The 21,502-nt window shown below is 39.7% G+C and overlaps 2 protein-coding genes across 4 annotated transcripts in view; one reads left to right on the top strand and one right to left on the bottom strand.

Annotated features, from left to right (window-relative positions):
• The first annotated feature begins 1,529 nt into the window (after positions 1–1,529).
• cfap206 (cilia and flagella associated protein 206) lies at positions 1,530–12,568 on the top strand. The gene is made up of 12 exons (XM_008398500.2): positions 1,530–1,703; positions 1,852–1,935; positions 3,040–3,130; positions 4,180–4,368; positions 5,633–5,800; positions 7,256–7,470; positions 8,461–8,580; positions 10,641–10,839; positions 10,988–11,128; positions 11,418–11,611; positions 11,860–12,003; positions 12,298–12,568. Exons 1-12 carry the CDS (start codon positions 1,596–1,598, stop codon positions 12,523–12,525), a joined length of 1,881 nt encoding a protein of 626 aa, XP_008396722.1. The 5' UTR covers positions 1,530–1,595; the 3' UTR covers positions 12,526–12,568.
• A 793-nt stretch (positions 12,569–13,361) lies between these two features.
• The window catches only part of LOC103457991 (gamma-aminobutyric acid receptor subunit rho-1), a 26,139-nt gene continuing 17,998 nt past the window's right edge, over positions 13,362–21,502 (bottom strand). For all 3 annotated transcript variants that reach the window (XM_008398502.2, XM_008398501.2, XM_008398504.1), the window contains 5 exons: positions 17,102–17,184; positions 16,797–16,937; positions 16,566–16,718; positions 16,053–16,249; positions 13,362–14,174 (listed from right to left, as the gene is read on the bottom strand). In XM_008398502.2, the coding sequence (XP_008396724.1) occupies positions 13,887–14,174; positions 16,053–16,249; positions 16,566–16,718; positions 16,797–16,937; positions 17,102–17,184 (862 nt within the window). In that variant the 3' untranslated portion in view covers positions 13,362–13,886. The remainder of the gene's footprint in view (positions 14,175–16,052; positions 16,250–16,565; positions 16,719–16,796; positions 16,938–17,101; positions 17,185–21,502) is intronic.

Below are 21,502 nucleotides of genomic sequence, written 5' to 3'. Positions count from 1 at the left end.
TTGTAAAAGATTTGTAAAGAAAAATCAAGGCCCTTTGTTTTGTCTTGCCATTTCTTTCTATTTTCTCTCTTGGCCCTTCTTCCCTGACCATCCTCTTCATGAGACTGTCTTGAGAAAAGTGTCCTCAGTCAGAGGCTTTTTCAGATTTGCTGTAATTCAGTCTGCTACAAAAGACCTCCTGCCATCACCATCTTTAAAGAATCTGAATTAATGAGCTGCAACATTAAATGTCTCTTTGGGATTCATTTTGTAATTAGAATTCATGATGTGGGATGTTAGGGCAACAGGTATATAGTCAAATGCAGAGTTTACTTTTATCTGAAAAGTTAACTGCAAGTCTAACACTCAAGTCTAGAGAAGCAGTTGCATGTTTTACAGTCATCTGAAGTCATCTTGGTGGTTTCCAGGCAGCCATCAATGTCCTCTAAGAATAAGCTAAAGTACCTCTCTTATGGAAGTTGGTCCACATGGGAGGGTGAGCTGACAGGTGTAGTGTTTTTGAGGACTGATGAGCGAATTTACTTTGGTCCTGGAACCAGGCAAGATATTTCCCACAGCAGCAGAACCTTCTCTTGGATCAAGCCGAGGTTGAAGAAATGTCGCAGAATCCCACAGAGCTGCTCTGGCCTTCAGGACTCTGGGGCTGACACTATCTGGACCTACAGCCTTGGTCCAACTCGGTCTCGATGCCTCTTCACTTGACGTCTAGATACTGAAAAGTGGGAGGGGGAGAAAAAAGAGAACGGCAGCATTCCCTAGTTTGGTTGAAGACAAACTTATGGAAGCAGAACAGTCCATGACTGAGATGGAAGATAGAAGATCAGAGGTTTGACAGGAAACCTCTGGATTGGATTTCTGTTTGTCTGGGGACAGGAGAGGAGGATGATAGATTTGTTCCTGAACTGAAGAATTCCATCTTTCCGATCCTCTTTTTGCTTGACGTTTGTGATCTTCTTCATTCCTGATCACACATCTTTGATATTTTTTCCCTTTGCAGTTTTTTCTCCAGCTTCTTCCTGTACAACTCAATGACTTTGAGCTGCTTCTGTATACTCCTTAATAACCCCCTGGGTTTGCTGAAGTCCACCGTCAGAACAGACTCCTAGCAGGACATTTCAGACCACTTCACATTCCTTGTGCTGGCAGGTTGCATAAATAATATTTACAATGTTTTGTGACCTTCGATTAAAACATGAAAATTAAAACACTTTTTATTTCTATATTGCACATGGTTTTCATAGTCTGTTTGACTTTTAAATAATTAGAATAAAGATATTCTTTATTATTCCTCAAAAGAACATGCAGGATGAGTAAAATGGCAGGCAAATGGAAAAATGATCAAATGATGATCTAAACTATCTTTTGTAATATTGTTTATAAATACCTAGACTTTTGCCAATATGTTTTTTGACACGGTCTTCAACATTACCAAAACAAAGTCTGGTTTTGTAAAACGACTGCTGTTCCTTGTTTTTCATGCGCCTTTGCTCAACAGCGAGAACAGAGCGGCAGCGTCCTCTAGTGGACAACTATTTGATTGTTACCATAGCAGCCGGTTCTAAACACTGTAGTATCCGCTTTTTATAGGAGCAGAAATGTTTCGGGCTCGGACAGAAAGAGTGATTAAAACCATCATTTGTGAAATAGTGGAGGAGTGTGTGAATAGGGGACACTCGTTTTCTGAAACTCTGGTGGGATTCATGGTGAGTAACCAAGACCCGCCGGCTGGCAGCTCAACGGTTGCAAGTCTTTACTTCAACCAGCATTCGTTATGGAAACCATCACAGAACATTTTATTTCATAAAATATGTGCGCTGATATCCAGAATGTACTTGTAATGCTTCTGTTCAGGTGAAAGCTGTGGTGTTGAATCCAACAAACGGTTTTGATGTAGATCACACGCTCTCAGAAGAAGATGTCCAAAGACTCAAACAGGTCTGACGGTGCAGCTCACTCTGTAAGCCATCCAGGCTAAAAACATCACAGCATGTTGTTTTAAATGGCTAACTTTTATTAACTATTCTTCACATACATCTAAATAAAATGGCTTATTTGCATTTTAGAAGCCCGGTAAGGGATACAATCTGCTTAAAATCTTTAAAACCCACAAAGTTTGCATGGCAACAGATTTTTTGGTACAAACTGATTAATACAGATTTCCAAACAGCATAACTTGGCAGGTAATGTTTTCCAGGACAGGTTGAGTTTACAGCCTGGATCTGTTCAAACAGTTTGCATTTGTCCAGCTTGAACTGGAGCTTCTCAACAATCTGTTGTTCTGTCATCTGGGAGGCTTCTAAAGAATTTAATCAGCTTGTTTCAAAATGAAGTATACATTCTTCAGAACCACAGGAGACAACATGTAGGTGTAGTGATTAGTTTGGTCTGTTGTCAATGAGTCACAACACACTGGTGCTGCAGTCTGTTCATCCACAGCAGGTGAAGGGTTTTTTGTAGATAAAGTAAAGTTTTATCTGCAGTTCTGTCATGGCCTAAATCAACAAAACCTGGTCTAGTTACGCAGGAGAGAAACTTATGGTGTGATATAGAGACCAGTGTAAAGGAGCTCTGTTCGCCCACTGACTGCTGTTGGACAGATGTACCGTCTCTAGATTATCTGTCATGGTGCACTTTGGTCACACTTCAACACATTTCAGCTTTAGAGTAAGTGAGTGCTGCAGCTCAAACTCCAAGCTGGGTGAAAATAAGAGGAACAGATGCTTTCTGAGGTGTATGCAGAAACGCTATTTGCACCTGGCAGGGTTTTCAAGGGTGTCATGTTAGACTGGGTGCCAAAACAATGGTGGAATAATTATTTCTGGACACCCTGCATCACATGGAGTGCATACCCACCTTTTGCTCTACTGGCTGCGCTCAGTGCAAAGCAAAATCGTCATTGCCCAGAGCATGGGGCAATGACATGGATTTCAGAGCACAGTGGAGCTGGTGACACTTTTATTCTGAAAATCCCTCACAGGGCTTTTTAAATGTGAAGATGTGAAGCAGCCATGCCTCCTGATGAATTGTTTCTGGTTGCAGCTGTGCTTAGATAAGCTGACAGAGGAGTCCAGCCCAGGTCTTGATACCATCAAAATGCAACTTTATTTTGAAATGAATTATGCCTCGCGACGTAAGTAATAAACTTTAAATCTGCTTTTATATGTTCCATTGACTGCTCTAGAATTTTTTTCATGGGGGATAATTTTATCTTTTTTATCTTTGAATGTAGTAAAAAAAAATTTGATTATAACTTTGATATTGTTCATAGAATGATAGTGAGTCTATTTGTTTTAAGAAGAACAAATGACACTGGTGTCCAGGGTTATATTAAAATGAGAAACAATGGCTGTCTTTCAGTGACTTAAAGTATTTTACTGAATGTACTGTAAATGTCTTTGCTTTGCACCAAACCTGCATTTGCCTTTGCTTGCACATTTTACCATCCAGTAAAATGTATACTGGATGGTTCAATAGTTTACCATCTATTGAACTTTTTGGTAACACTTTATTTGAAGGGGGGTGAATAAGACTGACATAACACTTTCATAAACATGACATAACACCTGTCATGAACATGAATAAGCCTTCATGAATATTTATGACTGTCATAAACATGTCATAACACCCGTCATGAACATGAATAAGCCTTCATGAATATTTATGACTGTTGTCATAAAGCGTCAATCGGTAAATTATGACACTTTTAATACAAAGTTGACATTATTCAAAATGTCTTTGTTATGACAACTTGACATTAACCAAGAAATCATTGCTATTTAAACTTTACCTTTAATAACATAAAGTTACCTAATTTTTAAAGTGCAATCAGTAATACTTTTATAACAAAATTATATCAGTAATGATTTCTTGGTTAATGTCAAGTTGTCATAACAAAGACATTTTGAATAATGTCAACTTTGTATTAAAAGTGTCATAATTTACCGATTGACGCTTTATGACAACAGTCATAAATATTCATGAAGGCTTATTCATGTTCATGACATGAGTTATGTCATGTTTATGACGGTGTCATGACAGTCTTATTCACAACCCTTCAAATAAAGTATTACCAACTTTTTTAAAGTGCCTTGAGACACATGCTATTTAAATGGCACTATGTAAATAATTCATATAATGACTATAATTTTTAAAAAGAGTAACAGACGTCTTTTTATGCAGGTGAGTTTCTGGCGGAGATCCATCGGATACTGGAGTTCAAACTCAGTGGAGTGCGTCGGGAGATTACAGACAATAGAGCAAAATCCAGGGATGATTTCCACACTCTGTACCATCAGATAATCACCTATATCCTGCTGAGATCTGCAGTAGGTTCACCTGCAAATTTCAGCTGTGTACAAGACACTAACGGTAAGTCACGTTTGAACTGCAGCATGCTTGTAGCATCCAAACAAGGTGATGGTTTTATGAGATTTAATTTATTCAAAAGCTGTCCCATTCATCATAGCATTAAAATCCATGTCACACCAGGCGCTGAAACACATAACCCATTTTTTACAGTGTTTCCATTTAAATGCTGTTATGTTTATGCCAAATATTGACAGACAAAATACAGATTAAATGTAAAATACAATTTATAATCAACACACTTTATTACTCTCCAGAGGGGCTGCCAGTATGAAACAATATTTCTTGTTGCTCTGTAAAAAACAAGCTAACTGCTGTATTTGGGGGAAAACAAACTAACTTTTATGCAGCAGCAATATCAAAAATAAAACTATACAGCTCAAACCAGAAGTCAAATACTTCACAACATAAATATCAAAATTACTGACAAAACATTAACGTTTACTGTAATAAAAAACACTTATGGTTATTCTTATGATTATGGTTACTGCTTCAACAAATGGAAGAAATGATGCTGAATGATGAGTAAATGATGCTCCAATGTTTCATGTCTGCAAACTGCAAAAGTCTCCTCTTGGAGATTTGGTACCAACTTCACAGTGTGAGTTAACATACACATTTCATAAGTTAATATGTTATTTACAATCTTTTTGATTCACCTGGTTAGTAAAAAAAAAAAATATCCAGAAAAAAACAGTAACATCAACACCGAGGAACCCAGCAGACAGGTCTGGAGAGGTTGAAGGCAGAGCTCTGCTCAATCCATCATCTTTTAGTGGTGGATTGATGGATTATGGTACAACTGCAAAGGACATAATCCATCCATTTTAAACATCACCAGTATGAAGTGGAGGTGGTTGAGGAATATAAATACTTCAGGGTATTTATCTGGACAACAGACTGGACTAGAGACACAACAGTGAAGCAAGCAGGGACAGAGCAGACTGGACTTCTTCAGGAAACTAAAATCCTTCATGGTTTGCAGCAGAAGGTGCAGATCTTCTATCAGTCTGTTGTTGAGAGCGTCGTCTCACGTAACTTTTATTTAAAAGAAAAAAAATGTTTTTTGACATATTTGTTACAACTCTTCCTATGGTGTGATGGTGCAGTATGACACAGAGAAAACTGAACTGAGTCAGAATGTTCTTTGGCTATTCCATATTTCATCACTTTAATCCATGTGGCTGTGGAATGTGTCAGTTACTGTCGAGGGCATGTTGTAGTGATGATGATGATGATTTCTGACTCTCTTCCTCTTCTCCTCCAGCTGCGCTGCAGAGTGTCTTACCCCTGAATGATCTGGGAGCGTTCCTGGTTCTGTTGAAGAAAGACAAGGAGCAGCAGCTGAAGGAGCTCACCATGATTGTAACAGGAATCCGGATCTTCAATGAAGCTAGCAAGCAAAAAGAGGATCTTTTAGGCCTCCACAAATTAAGTACATCTTTCAAAAGTTAATCTTTGATGAATTATTTTTAAATAAAGAATTAAAACACATAAGCACAAAGCTTAAAAATAGCTGACATAAAAAATATAATTAATACACATTATATAATTTATTTGCACTTCAGATAAAACCTAATTAAGTAACCAACTATTATTCCCATTAAGGGCCAATAAAATCTTGGTGCGACCCTAGTCACATTTAAAAGTAAATTAAATTAAAATAAAAACTGCCTAAAATTGATAAGTATTGTTTGTACACCAAGTATATTTCAGCTAAATATATTTGGTATACAATTTAAATCATTTGTGTGTTAAGTCCTTTAGTGTGTAATGTCTGCTGCTTGGTGCAGTATTTTGATTTGCTGTATTTGGAGAGAACATTCTGAATGAAAAAACCTGCATATTTATGACTGCAATAAAAGTGAACAACAGGATGTAGTGAAGCCAGTTTCAAAAGTTAATCTTTGATGAATTATTTTTAAATAAAGAATTAAAACACATAAGCACAAAGCTTAAAAATAGCTGACACAAAAATGTTCAGTTTCAGCAAAGGATTCATGACCAACCATCCCATTGATTTCAGTAGCCTGCTCCTGACCAGGCTAGCAGCCAGGCTCAGTTAATACTGGAGCCTCGTCTGTTCAGTCAGAAACTAACCATGTTCATCATTCTGTTTTCTTATCTGTCTCATTTTGTCTTTTTTATCCAGCTGCATTAAAATACCACTATTTCATTTTGGTATTCAGTCAAATACTGTTATTATTTTAACATTGTGATTGTGGAATATATCATTGTCAATTTTAAAGACCACTGTTCTAAGTTTGACAAAAAGGCCTTTAATAGACCATTGCAGTATTGAGGGAATTAGACAAATGGATCATAAAGAAACAATCGGTATTGTAATTAAGCCAGTAGTAGTCATAGATTACGTACTTTACTGATTAATTTTAACTTAACTGAAGTATGTTCTCTGTAGGCTCATCTGCAATGATTTCTACTCTGATCTCACCATTATGTGGTCTTTACTATAAGAAAACATGATGCAGCCATCAAGTCAGTGCACTAAGAATCCCAGCAGTCAGCCAGGACTGACCTGACTGCTGCTGACCCAACAAAGAAGCTGAGATGACATTCTCATGCTCAGATCTTCATAAATCAGTCCTTCACTCATATTGTATTAGCTTATTAATAGAGTCAGATTTCTTAATTACTTGTTGGTTTTTTTTGCTCTGTTTTGTTGAGATCTTGGATCTCAATGAGACAACCTGTATAAATAACATAGATTTTTAAAGTATTTTTTCTAAGTAGTGCATATTGTTCATAGTCCATATTGGACCCTCAAATACTTAACAGAAAACTTTATACTTCCTACTTCTCATGATTATGTAAAATATTTTTAAATGTTGTCCTTTTTCACTCTGTTCTGCCCTTTATGTTGTCCTGGCAGTGCCTGCAGTTCTCCAAGAAGCACTTCAAGTCAGTGATAGAAGCATTAAGAATGAACTAAGCATCACACAGGGTTTGGTGTGGAGATACACGGCTGTGCTGGAGAAGCTAACGCACCCCAACATTCAGTCTGCCCAGTGTGAGATGCCCATCACCCAGCTCAAACAGGCGCTCTACAACGTCAGGCAGCATGAAAATTTCCTAAAGATTTTACAGGTGAGAAAAAAGGTGGGGTTTGTTTGGTCATGTTACAGTGATACCGATGCAGTGGAGTGTCTAGCAGACGCAATGTAGGCGGAGTGGTCAACATAAATTTACATGTCTAAAGGGGGGAGACACTCAACATTTATCTAAGCAACATTGGCCTGCAAAAAGTTACAATAAACTGCAAGATGAATATGACCCACATTTAACCCCACTGATTAATTTGTGGGGAAAAAAACACCAAAACACAATAATAATATTTGAGTGTGTAAGATGCTAAAAACTTACACACTCAGTTAAAATACAATCACAGTATTTTAACTGTGATTGTTAGGAGAAAGAAAAGTAATAAAATGTGGCTATTAAAGAGATAAAAGTGTTTATAAAATGTGCATTAATGACTGCTTGTCAGATAGTTAGAAATACTAGGCATGATAGTGATCCTGAAAAGTCTAATTCAGGAGACGACTAACTGGACTGTAGTAACATCTGATCACAGACATGTGAAAACAAACTGATGAACAAACCGGGTTTCATTTCAACAAGGACAAAAAGAATTCATCAAGAGTTTAGTGAAATGTTTCTTAAAAGCTTCATGGAATATCAAAAATATATACTAATACCTGATATAAAAATAAAACCCGAGTTAAACATTTGCATTGATTTCATTTTTAAAAGTCATGTCTGCTGGCGAGAAAAGCATAAGAAATTTGTCACAAATCTGGTTGTAGAAGAATTGAAACAATGTTTAATTATTTTCCATTGAAGAAACTTTTGTGATAACGCATAGATATCACAAATCGTATTAAGATATTTTAATATCATTTCATTATACAGCATATAGTAATAAAACAAGACAGCTTTTCTTCATGGAAATTGATCATAAAAACTGATCAACAGATGAATCAAAGTCTGGTTAAAAATAGTTTAGATGATACAAGAAATAGTGTGCAACAGCAAAATATGTACTTAAGAATTAATATGTTTCCTCTTTGCTGCCAGTCTGATGCGAGCGTATGTTGCCAGCATATGGAGAGTCAACAGGAAAAGCTTTCATCTGTGTTGAAGCAGTTGAGACAAACTGTGCAGCCAAATACAGCCATACCAGGTTCAACAGTCTTTGTAAGTGCTTTACAGTGTACAGCCTTTTCTCCTTTTAGTATTTATGTTTATCATCTGAAATGAATTTAAAAAATATGAACCTCGGAGGAGTCCTGAGTTATATTTTAGGTAAAAACACAAGGAACAGCGGTAAGCACACTACCTTCCATCTGTGTTGTGCTTTAGATATAAAAGCTCTTAGTTACTCTGCTGCCTCAAAAACACACTAAAGACCAACATCTACTGCTACTGCAGCTAAATCAGCTTATTCAATACAGCACTCATATAAACCATCCACCTATCTGGAAAAAGAGATCATATGGGGAGGGCTCATCCTAAGATTTGTAATGTCCTTGAAAATATTTGAGAGCTTAAACCAGATTCCTAAATTCTACATTAACTGCATAGATAATCCCGGACATACTGAGGCAGTACTGGCTTGCAGGATGCATTTAACACAGTGTTTGATACAGGCCAAAAGATCGTAATTCAATGTTTTCCCCCATTTTCCTGAAAACATGACAATGTTTTATTGTGACTCCAAATCCTCCATATTTAAAGATAGCCATGAATGTCCAAAGAYCATTTTTGACWTCTGACTTTGTTTTTCTACATAAGAAATGTTGCTCTATTGACTCATAATAGTCATTTTTATTCTGTCACAGGCTCACAATTGTTTCTGTAGAGTATTATATGCTTATCACAATAAACAGTGAAAGAGAATAATGCTTAATTTCTTTCAAAATAAACATCATGGTCCAGGTCTGAAGCTAGAATAAAAATTGTTTACATTTTTTCAAGATTATTGGACCTTAACCAAACTCAAGTATCACTGTATTTTCAGTATGTTGTACATGTATTTGCTTTCTAGTCAAGCAAAACCCACCACCCCACCACCATGGACAGGCCAAGACACAAAACAGGCTGCAATTCATCACTTTCCTAAAATATTTGCCTGAATGTTTGTTTTTATCTTTCTATTTTTTTATTTTATTTTATTTTATTTTTTTACCAAACGTGATTTTTATTTTTAGCCTACATCAACATTTTGCAAAAAGGATTTTTTGTCAAAATCACTTTTGGCAAAAATAAAAAATAAAAATACTTAGACCACTTTTGACACAAAAGACCAAAAATGACCATTAGGTGAAAAATGATAACTGCTGTTTTTTTATGGTCTAGCTAAAGGTCTTATCTTTGTTGAGGTATGCACTTAGTTTGTAGCAGATCTGTCCATCCATCCATCCATCCAACCAACCAACCAACCAACCAACCAACCAACCAACCAACCAACCAACCAACCAACCAACCAACCAACCAACCAACCAACCAACCAACCAACCAANAACCAACCAACCAACCAACCAACCAACCAACCAACCAACCAACCAACCAACCAACCAACCAACCAAAGCTTAGCATCATCATCTCAACACCAATTAAAATCAAAATCAGTGCCTTGAAAAAGTATTCACTCTCTTACAGATTTTGTTTATTTTCTTTTCTGTTCCATTTACATATTTCAGCTTACCAAACTAATGTTAATCACAGACAAAGATAACCTGAAGACCCCAAATTAGACAATATTATCATCACAAAACTTATGCGTTAAATGTTCTGCTGTTGCCACGGCTCCCTGCATGGACGCTGGTAAAGGCTGTGTGTGCCACAGACAGAGAGCAAGAACGACATGGTGCTTCAGCTAGAACAGCTCCTACCTGTTACTGGAGGAAGTACAGCTCATGACAGAGATCTTCACACACCCACACACCTCATCACACCAGAAGGTAAAAGCTCCACAATACTAGCTATCTTAGAAAATAGGTTTAAAACAACAATAAAGTCAATAAAACACTAAAACAAAAGTAAAAGCAAATGTCTCTGTAAAATGTGTTGTACAGAGAGTTTTAAAGGGGCATTACTGATGTGCAATAGGAGATTGTTCTATAATTTTGTAGCAGTAACACTAAAAGCTCTGCCTCCTCTGAGCTTCATCTTGCTGTGCATTGTGTCTTGTATATCTTTGATGTAGTTGAAACAACTGCTACTGATCAGTTACTTATTGAACCTTGTTTTTTCAGCCGTTGTTCAAGACTGTGACAAAGTTGTGGTTTGAGCTCCAGGATGAGGCAGAACTGCTCCACATTCTCAGTAACATCACAGTCGGTCTCAAACCCTTCCTCGTCTCCCAGGCTAAGAGGTTTTCAAAGGCGTATATAGACAGCCTGCTGGAGGAAACAGAAGCAAAGACAGACGCCAATAGACTGGCAGCGTCCTCAGGTATGGCAATGTCACTAATGTAGTCAACCCTGAATGTACAAATAAAACATTTTGATCAAGTTTAGTTAAAGGCTAGAAAAGTAGACTTTATGGAGTGACAGTGGATTTGAGGGTTCAGGCTTCTGCTGTTTTCTGGTTCCTCCTCCAGTTGAGCAGATTGACCCGAATCTGCTCAACACACAGGCCTGGCTCCTGCCTCATGCAAATGACAGACTGAAGGAGCTGCCGCTAGAGTACAATGGTTTCTGTGGCTACATGTTCGTGAACAGAGACGGTCTGCTAATTCCAGGTAGTGCTCACTTAAAACACAAAGAAAATCACACACAAAAAAAAAAAAAAAAAAATCACAGAATTAGAGAACTTTATCTCCACTTATTCATATTATAAGAAGCTTGATTATTTGCCCATCAGTAAGTTTTTCCATTTATTGTTGTCAAGAGTACAAAACCTTTTGACATGCATGTGTAAATACAAAAGCAATTCTTTGTTTTTAATCCATGCCCCCATTTCATATCAGAAACAAACTGGAGGTTTAGTTAATTTGGGGCTTAAAATAAAGTAAATATCTATTATTGCAGGAAATCCGTCTATTGGAGTTCTAGAACACAAAGAGAGGTTCTACGCTTTCAGCTCCAGGGAGGCAGCTTTGGCATTTGCCTCCTCTCCAGATGACTTTGTTGCTCAGGTGGCAGAAAAATCCAAATTTTTCCCAGAACTTTTTCAGCTTCTCAGACTCCATCAGCAGCTTCCCAGTGTGCGCTCATGCTCTGAGGTTGGTATCTTTACCAGGGTAATGTGGCTCTTTGTTCTTTTTTTATTAATTTGGAACATTTCACCAAGAAAGTAGTTTCATTTTGAAAATGAAACTCCACAGTAAAATGTATTTCCCTTTTTGTGTAACACCAACTGAACTCTTCAGTTTCATAGTGAACATCTTGAGTGCATATGATCTGTTCCCTTGTTAGCTTTAGGAACACAGCGTTCCTGATCTCAGCTGCTGTCTCTGCTGTGCTTTTGCAGAGAGAACCAGGACAGAGTTTATGGCCGATGCACATCAACAAGCGGGAAATTGGAATACAAACCGACACCCACCCAGTGGAAACACACATTGACAAGTCATACGAGTGGAATGAGTGGGAACTAAGACGAAAAGCCATTAAACTGGTGAGCCAGACCCATACATGTTTAATAGTGTCCACAGGCATGAAACCAGTATACTGCGTGTAGCGCAGTATACTGGATATATGTTTCAATGCATTAAGCAATATATTCCTGTGTATGAAATTTTATATTTATATTTTCCAATGCATTATAAAGTTAAGAGTTGTTGGTGTTTAAGACCAAACTGATTTCTGCTTTGTATTAATGTATCTCTAGTATCTTGAATGTCTGCCGCTGCTGCAGCACAGATTGATAAACCTCAGTCTAATAAACCTATTTTGTGCTCCATAATCTAAGGCTAATATTCGGACAACAGTTACTCACTCAATGCAGACCAACTTGAGCCACATGAGACGGGACAACGTTAGCCAAACATGGCCGCCGAAGGAAGCTTTCTCCCAAACCACGAGAGAGAGCGGGAGCAACGTCCCCAACCCTCAGACATACCTGCAGGGTCTGAGGGGGCAGAGAGATGCAACGGTGTTGAAAGTAGACCTCACCAGACCTGTTGAAGAAAAACCTTGATGACAAACCTTTGATGAAATTAAAGTTACTGTGAGCAAATGTTTTCATAATTTCATCATCATCTATGTATATGTATGCTTGTGGTTTGTTTTGTGCCCGTGTCTCTTCTAACCAGTTAATGGAATTGGAACTCAGAGAAGTTGGACTTAAACTTTAGTGTCGTCTGACCATTTCCTTGTAAAGTTGTACAGAACACATTTCCTCAGCAAATGCAATTTCAAAGTTTCTAGAATTGGTACGTTAGACTGTGTGTGGCTAAGCACACAGACACAGCATCTGGAGACTTGATAGAGTTCCTGCTTGTGTCTGTAATCAGCAGTCTTCCAGTCTGATGTCTGGATTTAAAGCACAGCACAGCTCAGTTCTGCAGGCAACCAGTGACACCTCACACACTGTGGACTCTTTGGTCCTGGTTCTTCTGTGGATCATCAGATCCTATTCTGACACTTATAGCATGGTGTATAGTCAAAGCTTTCCCTCTACAGGAAATTCCCCTCATAGGGAAATTCTGTCCCCTGAAGTTCCATCTTAGGTTCAATACTAAACTTGGCTTTTTCTCACTACAAGGCCAGTGTGCATGTATAACTATCTCCAAAACAAACTCAAGCCCTTTTCAATGGTTTATGCGAGGTTAGATCGTGGATGTCCAGTAATTTAAATTAATCTTAATGCCATTAAGGCCTACATCATTTTTGCTTGGACATTAGCACATTGGTAATGTCTCTGGTTTCAATGTTCTCCTTTTTTCGGCTCATCTGTCAAAAACCTTCCTTTCACCTTTGATGTAGTTGTCATTCCTACTGGTAGGAATAAGAGCAAGACCATCTGCAAACAACCAGCATTTAAAAATATTTTTATTCACCCTTGACAAGTAAAAACTGCAATTCCTTTTAACATGTCACTCATGTCACTTTTCAATAAATTCAGTAAAATCAGACAAACACATACAGTCCAGTTCAATCCAGCTAACTGTTTGCCCTCCATTTTAATAATACAGCTCCAGCTTAAAATGTGAAAATAAAAATATTCAATAAAAATCTTCTAGCAAAAGTGAAGTGAAGCTAGATTAGCTTCATGTAATAATCGATGGTTAATTTTCAATTTCCCATAACAGCTGTCATTGTTTTAGCACTGCCCTTCAAAATCCTTGACCTGACTCCATTACCAAAATAAAATGCAATGATAATCATACAAACATATCTGTTTATACTAGATTCAGCTTTAAAGTATTTTTGATTTAGTCCATCCTTTTGTTTATCTTAAGGTGCAAAACTTTTATATGAACAAATGAAAATGTTTCACTTCAGGTGCACCTGTTAAGACGACAGGTGTTTTACTAATCAGTCGAAAGCTTTTATGTTTTAAGAGTAAATAGACCAGTAGATGATGTTGAAGAGGATATAAGATCCAGGAAAGATGACCCTGGAGTATTTGTCTATGGCGTGTGTGTCAATCCAGATGCTGCTGTAAGCCCTGGAGCCAACATGGCCGGTCATCTGGTCAGACTCCATGGCCAGTTCAACCAGCATCCTTTCCCTTCTCATGCCATTCTCCTCTGGCATGCCGTAATTTCCTGTGGTGTTGACATCCACCTCACTGTAGCAATCTGACATCATGCCAGGATGAGCTATGCCGCATGTACATGGCAACTGCAATGAAAGTCAGAAATGTATAAGCAATATAAGTTAGAACATTAACTTGCAATACCTGTAAACAATTAGTAAGGGATAACAGACCTGATTATGAGAAGCTCATATCTATAATCATAATTGTTAGTCAGATTTGTCCCATTGAGATCAAAATACCTGTTTTACAAGAGAGACCTGTCCAACCAGAATCCTGCAGTCTGATCAGTGTTTACTCTCTAAACCTCACTACCCACTGAATGTAAGCAGCCATCAGAAGTCTGTAGCTTTGATGTACATACCAGGTGAAAGGGGAGGACAAGCAATATAAATGCTTCAAGAATGTCATTGTTTTAGGAAATCTCTTAACCCACACGCAGAATCAGTCAGTGAACAACGAGGTAGAAATGATAAACAAGAGCTGGACCAGCTTGGTCTACTGGTGCACTCAGAATCACCTGGAGCTCTGGAGCTTAACTCATACGAGACTGGACCATCGTCAGCTTGCCTCTGCCTACAGAGGATCACTTCAGATTATCAGAATCTAACTTTTGTAGTGATCTGAAGTGATCCTCTCATAAAGACACTATTTGACTGGGCCAAGAGGAGATACCTGCAGGAACTTACAACCAGCCTCTGGAGCTTCTGGTCATATACTAGTCACTGTCACTACTCAGTCTGTCCTGTGTTCATTCATTGCTGTGTGCTTTGACTAAGCCACAAAACAGGACAGAGCCAGGCTGTAAAGAACACTTAGGCTGTGGGAATGGGTGACGACAATGTTCCAGGTCCAGGTTACCTTAAAAAAATGTTTTTGTCCTTCATAGAGGGAAGTTTAAGTTTGTATAGATAAGGAACTAACAACTGGAAAAGTACTGAAATGTCCCAGCAGTGAATGGGAAATATCTATAGACCTTTATTATGAAATGAGCCAAGAGAACTGCTTAAACTCGAAGGAAAGGACACCATTGGTCGAAACATCCAAATACACTCAATAGATGTGAAGTCTTACAAAAAAATGTAACCATTAAAAAGCAGAAGATTTTGGAATATTTGTTATAACTGCTGAATTTGTAATGTGTCAGATGTGCTAAATGAATCTCCAATCGGTTGGCCCGATTGGAGCAGAGAAGACTCTAGTCCTGTGTGATCATTTTTATATTCCATAAGTTTTTCATTCTCCAATAAGTTGTGTGAAGCAGATGGTCGGCGTGAGCTTCAGTTAATTAGGACTAATACATGTCTGAGGTCAGGAAACAGGCTACCAACAGCTCTGCAGACCCCACACATCCTGGACATAAACCGACTACATATTTATCACAACAGAACTGTTTGCAACAATGAACCATCAGAGGACCAGTTCTTTTTCCATGCTGTCTCTGATGAACACAACATGTAGAAGCCAGAGTGATCAACTCATCTTTAAAAAACATACCAATTTATTATATACATTTACATCCATAAACATATTTGTTTTAATCTCCTTTGAAGTTTATCAACGTTAAATATCTGCATGCAATGATTTTGTGTGTACAAAATAATTCAATAAAACTGATTCTAGCTGTGAATCTGTTAGGACCTCAATCAGTCACAGAATCATGAACTTCACCGTCCTTTAAGCACAAAGGAAGAGAAAAGACATTTACTTCAAAGAAACTACAGAAAGACAGAACATTAAGAGGCAAATAATAGACTCTAACGTTCAACATTCTACTTAAATACTGTAAAAAGAAAAGATCTGGTTAAACAATAAAGTTACAATGTCGAACTAATTTGTATTCTAGATGATTAAAAATGTGATTTAATCCAGTAATAATTACTTTATTCTCTCTTTTTAGCTAATAATCTTTCTTTCAAAATGCCAGTTCTCGGAACCTGTTAGTGATGGCACATGGCACCAACCTTCTCCCGCAGTTTTCTTTCCTTGCGTTCCTGGAGAGTGGACAGGTAATTGACGGCGGCATATTCTATGACCGAAAGGAAGACAAAGACGAAGCTGATCCACAGGTAAACATCCACAGCTTTAATATAAGACACCCTCGGCATGGAGGCATTGACTCCAGTGATGATGGTTGACATGGTTAGCACAGTAGTTATACCTAAAACAGAAAAGAAATACAGTTAGACCAAATGAAGTTTCTAACTTTGAATATAATACAAAGCCACAGTCAAAGCAATACAAAGAGGATGCATAGGAAATCGCTATGGTGACTTTTCTTCACCAACATCCCATTATAAGCTTCAAAACCCTCCATACAGACAGTACAAAAAAATCAGCATTGATTCTGAGAGACACAGTCTAAACAAAAGCAAAAAAAGAAAGAAAAAAAACAAGTCCATCTTTTATTTTGATCTAAACAGTGCTACTTTAGATGACCATGGGTCATATATGTGCAACAAAGACTACTGTCTAACCAAGCGGCACTCTGGCAGGAACAGCCCTGCGGTCGATCCAGAAGGACACCCAGGACAGCATGACCATCAGAGTGGCAGGAAAGTATGTCTGCAGCAGGAAGAAGAAGATGTGCCGTCGTAGGGTGAAGTTGATGTACAGCCGGTTGTACCAGCCTGGAGACAAGAGTAAAAAAACAATATAAGCAAATTCTATATGAATTGAGACACAGCTCCTCTTTTTCCCTGCAGCACCTGTACTGCTGTAAAATGCAAGCTTTGTGGTCGTATGGAACTCCTGAATGAGGAACTGAGAGAGAGAAATTCTCTCATCCGTGTTTAAAGACCTGTTCCCTTCCTTCCAGTAGAGCATCAAGTCATCATCCGTATAGGCATCTGAACAAATAAAAAAAGTATACACAATATATATGTCTGATTAAATTAAATAAACATTTGACACAAGCATGACAAAAGTGATTATTCTTAAAATTACAAACTGAACAAGTACTAAAATAAACCCTCATGTTATCTGAAGTTCATCAAAAGTATTAATAACTTACAGCTTTCAATTTCCAACGAGCACGTTTGTGTGTCCAGAGGAAAACGACTCAGGTCCATGCTGCACATGGCTGTGACTGTGACTCTGCAAACACAAAGCAAACATTTGTCGAGTCGCAGACGAAAATCTTCAAAAGCCTGAATATTTACTGGAAACAGCATATTGTGGAAATGCTGAGAAATTCGTGCAGATTTATAAATGTTTGTGCAGACGGGCAGGACAGTGCTGTTTTTCTTGTGACCATCACTCAGTTTAAGGACTTTGCTTTAACCACCATCAAATCTATTACAACCAGCTCTAACAGTATAATCATTTGAAAATGTAAGTGGCTTGCAAAAGGATTCATACTCTTGAACTTTTCCGTATTTTGTCACATTACAACCACAAACAAAAATGTATTTCATTGGAATTTAATGTGAAAGACCAACACAAAGTGTTAAACAATTGTGAAGTAGAAAGAAAATTATGTGATTCAGAACATTTTTTTACAAATGAAAAACTGAAAAGTGCGGTGTGAAAAAGTATCCATACCCCTCGAGTCAATACTTTGTGGAGTCACCTTTAGCTGCAGTTCCAGCTGCTAGTCTTTAGGGTTTTGTCTCTACCTTGTATTTGGCTCCATCTATCAGCTCTTTAAAATTGCACATCTAACAATTTTTTCTTTTGGTTCTTACTCGTTGTTAGAGTGCTCTTTGTTTATTGACAATAATTGATTGGCTAAAGTGCTTTACAATCAAACAGCAAGGCAATAAAATAAACTATAAAATCACAGTTTTTTCCCCCTCATTTGTTAGATTTTTATTGTTTTTCCATCAGAAAGTGTAGCTGTCTGGTGATTTTAACTATGAAATTAAAGTTGTGTTTTGCGAAAAAGGTGGCAGATGAGTCGCATAGTAGGGAACTCTCTCCAGTCAACAAACTAAAATACTCAAAGACAACATAAACCTGTAGTGTCAGTGAAGATTAGTGCTGGTTCTCAAAAAGGTCAAAAGAAAATCAAAATGGCAGAGCTACAATCAGGATAAAAACAAAGACAAGGTTAAATAAAACTCATAAAAATCCATAGCATAAATAACTGTTGATGTTTAACTTCAATAAAAACAACAATTTCTGATTAACAAATTATCAGAAGCAGGAGCTTTTCAACTTCATATAGTTAGTTGAACTACATGTAATATAGCTCTAACCCGCAGCTAAATATTACCTGATCCTTATTAATGGACAGGATCTCAGCAGGAAGCAGGTTTCCAACAGAAGTGTGTTAAGCCAACTGGACAGGAGAGGGTGGAGTGGTTGGCAAGTGCAGTCAGCAAACTCTCATCATCATATTCCAATCTGTTTTATTCTGGAAAATATCCAACCAGCACTAGCCCTGACCCAATGCAGATTAACCCTGGCCATGTGATGCGTATGTAAGTCTTTCATAATACAGTATATGATCATCCCATAGCAAAGTAACAGAATTTCTGACTGCAGAAAAATGCCTTCTCTGTTATGAGTGGTTATTGTTTCATCATCACAGTTAAGCAGAAAAAAAGTGTAAACACCAGATTTTGTGAAATAATAACTCAGACCTGAAATATCACCATTTCAGCTTTACTTCCATCTCCTTGTCAGAAATACTTTACAGTACCCGAGTCAGTCAAATTAAAAGGCAGCTGGTCGGCTGCTGGTCTTTGCCTGTGAGGATTAAAAAGAAAAAAAAATTGCTGTCTTAGTTCAGGACTTCCTATTTCTCACCAGGATTACCTGGTCAGTCTCATGTCAGTAAGCTTTTTTCTGGTTGGCCTTCATTTTTGTAATTTGATCTCTGCTATTTTATTAAATCCAATTCTGGTTCAATGTTGTCTGATACAATTTGTAGCTTATCATCACTGTCCTGAAGTTACATTTGGTTTCATAAAGTTATAGAGGTTTGAACAGGAGGAAATTGGACTTTTTGTTTTGAAGTTGTTTCTTGTTTTTAAAAGGAAAGATGAACAAGAAGTGACTTTGTACTTTCATTTAAAAAATATGACTTTTTTTTAATTCTAGAACTGTGCCACTCAGGGTGGCAGTACTTTGGAGTATTTCTGTTACATTCATTTAGTTTTCCTTTTTTAAAAACTTGGGTTTTTTTTTTCATTAAACCCCTTAAACCCCTCCACCACGATAAGGAGGAACCAGACAAAGCGCAGCTCGAAGACCCCTTATGATGGAGACGAACTTTGGATATGGCGTTCCCTCGCCCGGACGCGGGTCACCGGGGCCCCACTCTGGAGCCAGGCCTGGAGGTGGGGCACGATGGCGAGCGCCTGGTGGCCGAACTCAGCCCGAAGAGGAGACGTGGGTCCCCCTTCCAATGGGCTCACCACCTGTCGGAGGGGCCAAAGGGGTCGGGTGCGTTGTGTTACGGGCGGCAGCCGAGGGAGGGGACCCTGGCGGTCTGATCCTCGGCTGCAGAAGCTGGCTCTTGGGACGTGGAATGTCACCTCTCTGGTGGTGAAGGAACTGAAGCTAGTGTGCGAGGCTGAGAGGTTCCGGCTAGAAATAGTCGGGCTCACCTTGACGCATGGCTCTGGTTCTGGAACTGGTCTCCTTGAGAGGGGCTGGACGTACTTCCACTCTGGGAGTTGCCCACAGTGAGAGGCGCCGGGCAGGAGTGGGCATACATGTTGCCCCCCATCTTGGCGCCTGTACGTTGGGGTTTACCCCGGTGAACGAGAGGGTATCCTCCCTCCGCCTACGGGTGGGGTGACGGGTTCTGACTGTTTGTGCTTACGGGCCGAACAGCAGTTCAGATTACCCACCCTTCTTGGAGTCCTTAGAGGGGGTACTGGAGAKTGCCCCTSCTGGGGACTCCCTTGTTCTACTGGGGGACTTCAACGCTCATGTGGGCAATGACGGTGAGACCTGAAGGGGCGTGGTTGGGAGGAACGGCCCCCCGATTTGAACTCGAGTGGGGTTCTGTTGTTGGACTTCTGTGCTCGTCACGGATTGTCCATCACAAACACCATGTTCAAGCATAAGGGTGTCCATATGTGCACTTGGCACCGGGACACCCTAGGCCGCAGTTTGACGATCGATTTTGTCATCGTTTCATCTGATCTGCGGCCGTATCTTGGACACTCGGGTGACGAGAGGTGCGGAGCTGTCCACTGACCACTACCTGGTGGTGAGTTGGCTCCGGTGATGGGGGAGGAAGCCAGTCAGACCTGGCAGGCCCAAACGTGTAGTGAGGGTCTGCTGGGAACGTCTGGCAGAATCCCCTGTGAGAGGGAGCTTTAACTCCCATCTCCGGCAGAACTTCGAACACGTTCTGGGGAGGTTGGGGACATTGAGTCTGAGTGGACCATGTTCCGTACCTCCATTGCCAAGGCGGCTTATCGGAGCTGCGGCCACAAGGTTGTTGGTGCCTGTTGCGGCGGCAACCCTCAAACCCGTTGGTGGACACCTTCGGTGAGGGATGCTGTCAAGCTGAAGAAGGAGTCCCTTTTTGGCCAGACGCAGCTGATGGGTACTGGTGGGCGAAGCGGCATGCGGCTCGGGTGGTCGCTGAGGCAAAAACTCGGRCGTGGGAGGAGTTTGGAGAGGTCATGGAGAAAGACTTCCGTACGGCTTTGAGGCGATTCTGGTCCACCATCCGGCGTCTCAGGAGGGGGAAGAAGTGCAGCACCAACACTGTTTATAGTGGGGATGGTGTGCTGCTGACCTCAATTCGGGATGTTGTGGGCCGATGGGCAGAATACTTCGAAGACCTCCTCAATCCCACCAACATGCCTTCTGTTTAGGATGCTGAGCCTGGGGACTCTGGGTTGGGCTCTCAAGTCTCTGGAGACAAGGTCACCAAGGTGGTCAAAAAGCTCCTTGGTGGCAGGGCCCCGGGGGTGGATGAGTTCCGCCCGGAGTTCTTTAAGGCTCTGGATGTTGTAGGGTTGTGTTGGCTCAAGTGACTCTGCAATATCGCATGGACATCGGGGACAGTTCCCCTGGATTGGCAGACTGGGGTGGTGSTCCCCCTGTTCAAAAAGGGGGACMGGAGGGTGTGCTCCAATTACAGRGGGGTCACACTCTTAAGCCTCCCTGGTAAGGTCTATTCAGGGGTCCTGGAGAGGAGGGTCCATCGGATAGTTGAACCTCGGATTCAGGAAGAGCAGTGTGGTTTTCGTCCTGGTCGTGGAACACTGGACCAGCTCTACACCCTCAGCAGGGTCCTGGAGGGTGCATGGAAGTTCGCCCAACTACACGTGTTTTGTGGACATGGAGAAGGCGTTCGACCGTGTCCCCAGGGGGCCTTGTGGGGGCTTCTCAAGGAGTATGGGCCCTTTGATACTGGCTGTCAGGTCCCTGTATGTCCGGTGTCAGAGTCTGGTCCGCATTGCTGGCAGTAAGTCGGGCTCGTTTCCGGTGAGAGTTGGACTCC

The sequence above is a fragment of the Poecilia reticulata genome, linkage group LG21 (genome assembly GCF_000633615.1).
Source record: "Poecilia reticulata strain Guanapo linkage group LG21, Guppy_female_1.0+MT, whole genome shotgun sequence".
In the NCBI taxonomy this organism is placed as follows: Eukaryota; Metazoa; Chordata; class Actinopteri; order Cyprinodontiformes; family Poeciliidae; genus Poecilia; species Poecilia reticulata.
The sequence above is the reverse complement of the archived record's forward strand: the minus strand, read 5'-3'. Positions and strand labels throughout refer to the sequence as shown.

What these genes read in the sequence shown, in the direction of transcription:
- cfap206 (XM_008398500.2), top strand. Translation starts at nt 1,596, where the DNA reads ATGTTTCGGGCTCGGACAGAAAGAGTGATTAAAACCATCATTTGTGAA. An exon ending in ATGTCCAAAGACTCAAACAG is followed by an intron (nt 1,936 to 3,039) that starts GTCTGACGGTGC and finishes TTCTGGTTGCAG; the next exon opens with CTGTGCTTAGATAAGCTGAC. An exon ending in TTTAGGCCTCCACAAATTAA is followed by an intron (nt 5,801 to 7,255) that starts GTACATCTTTCA and finishes TTGTCCTGGCAG; the next exon opens with TGCCTGCAGTTCTCCAAGAA.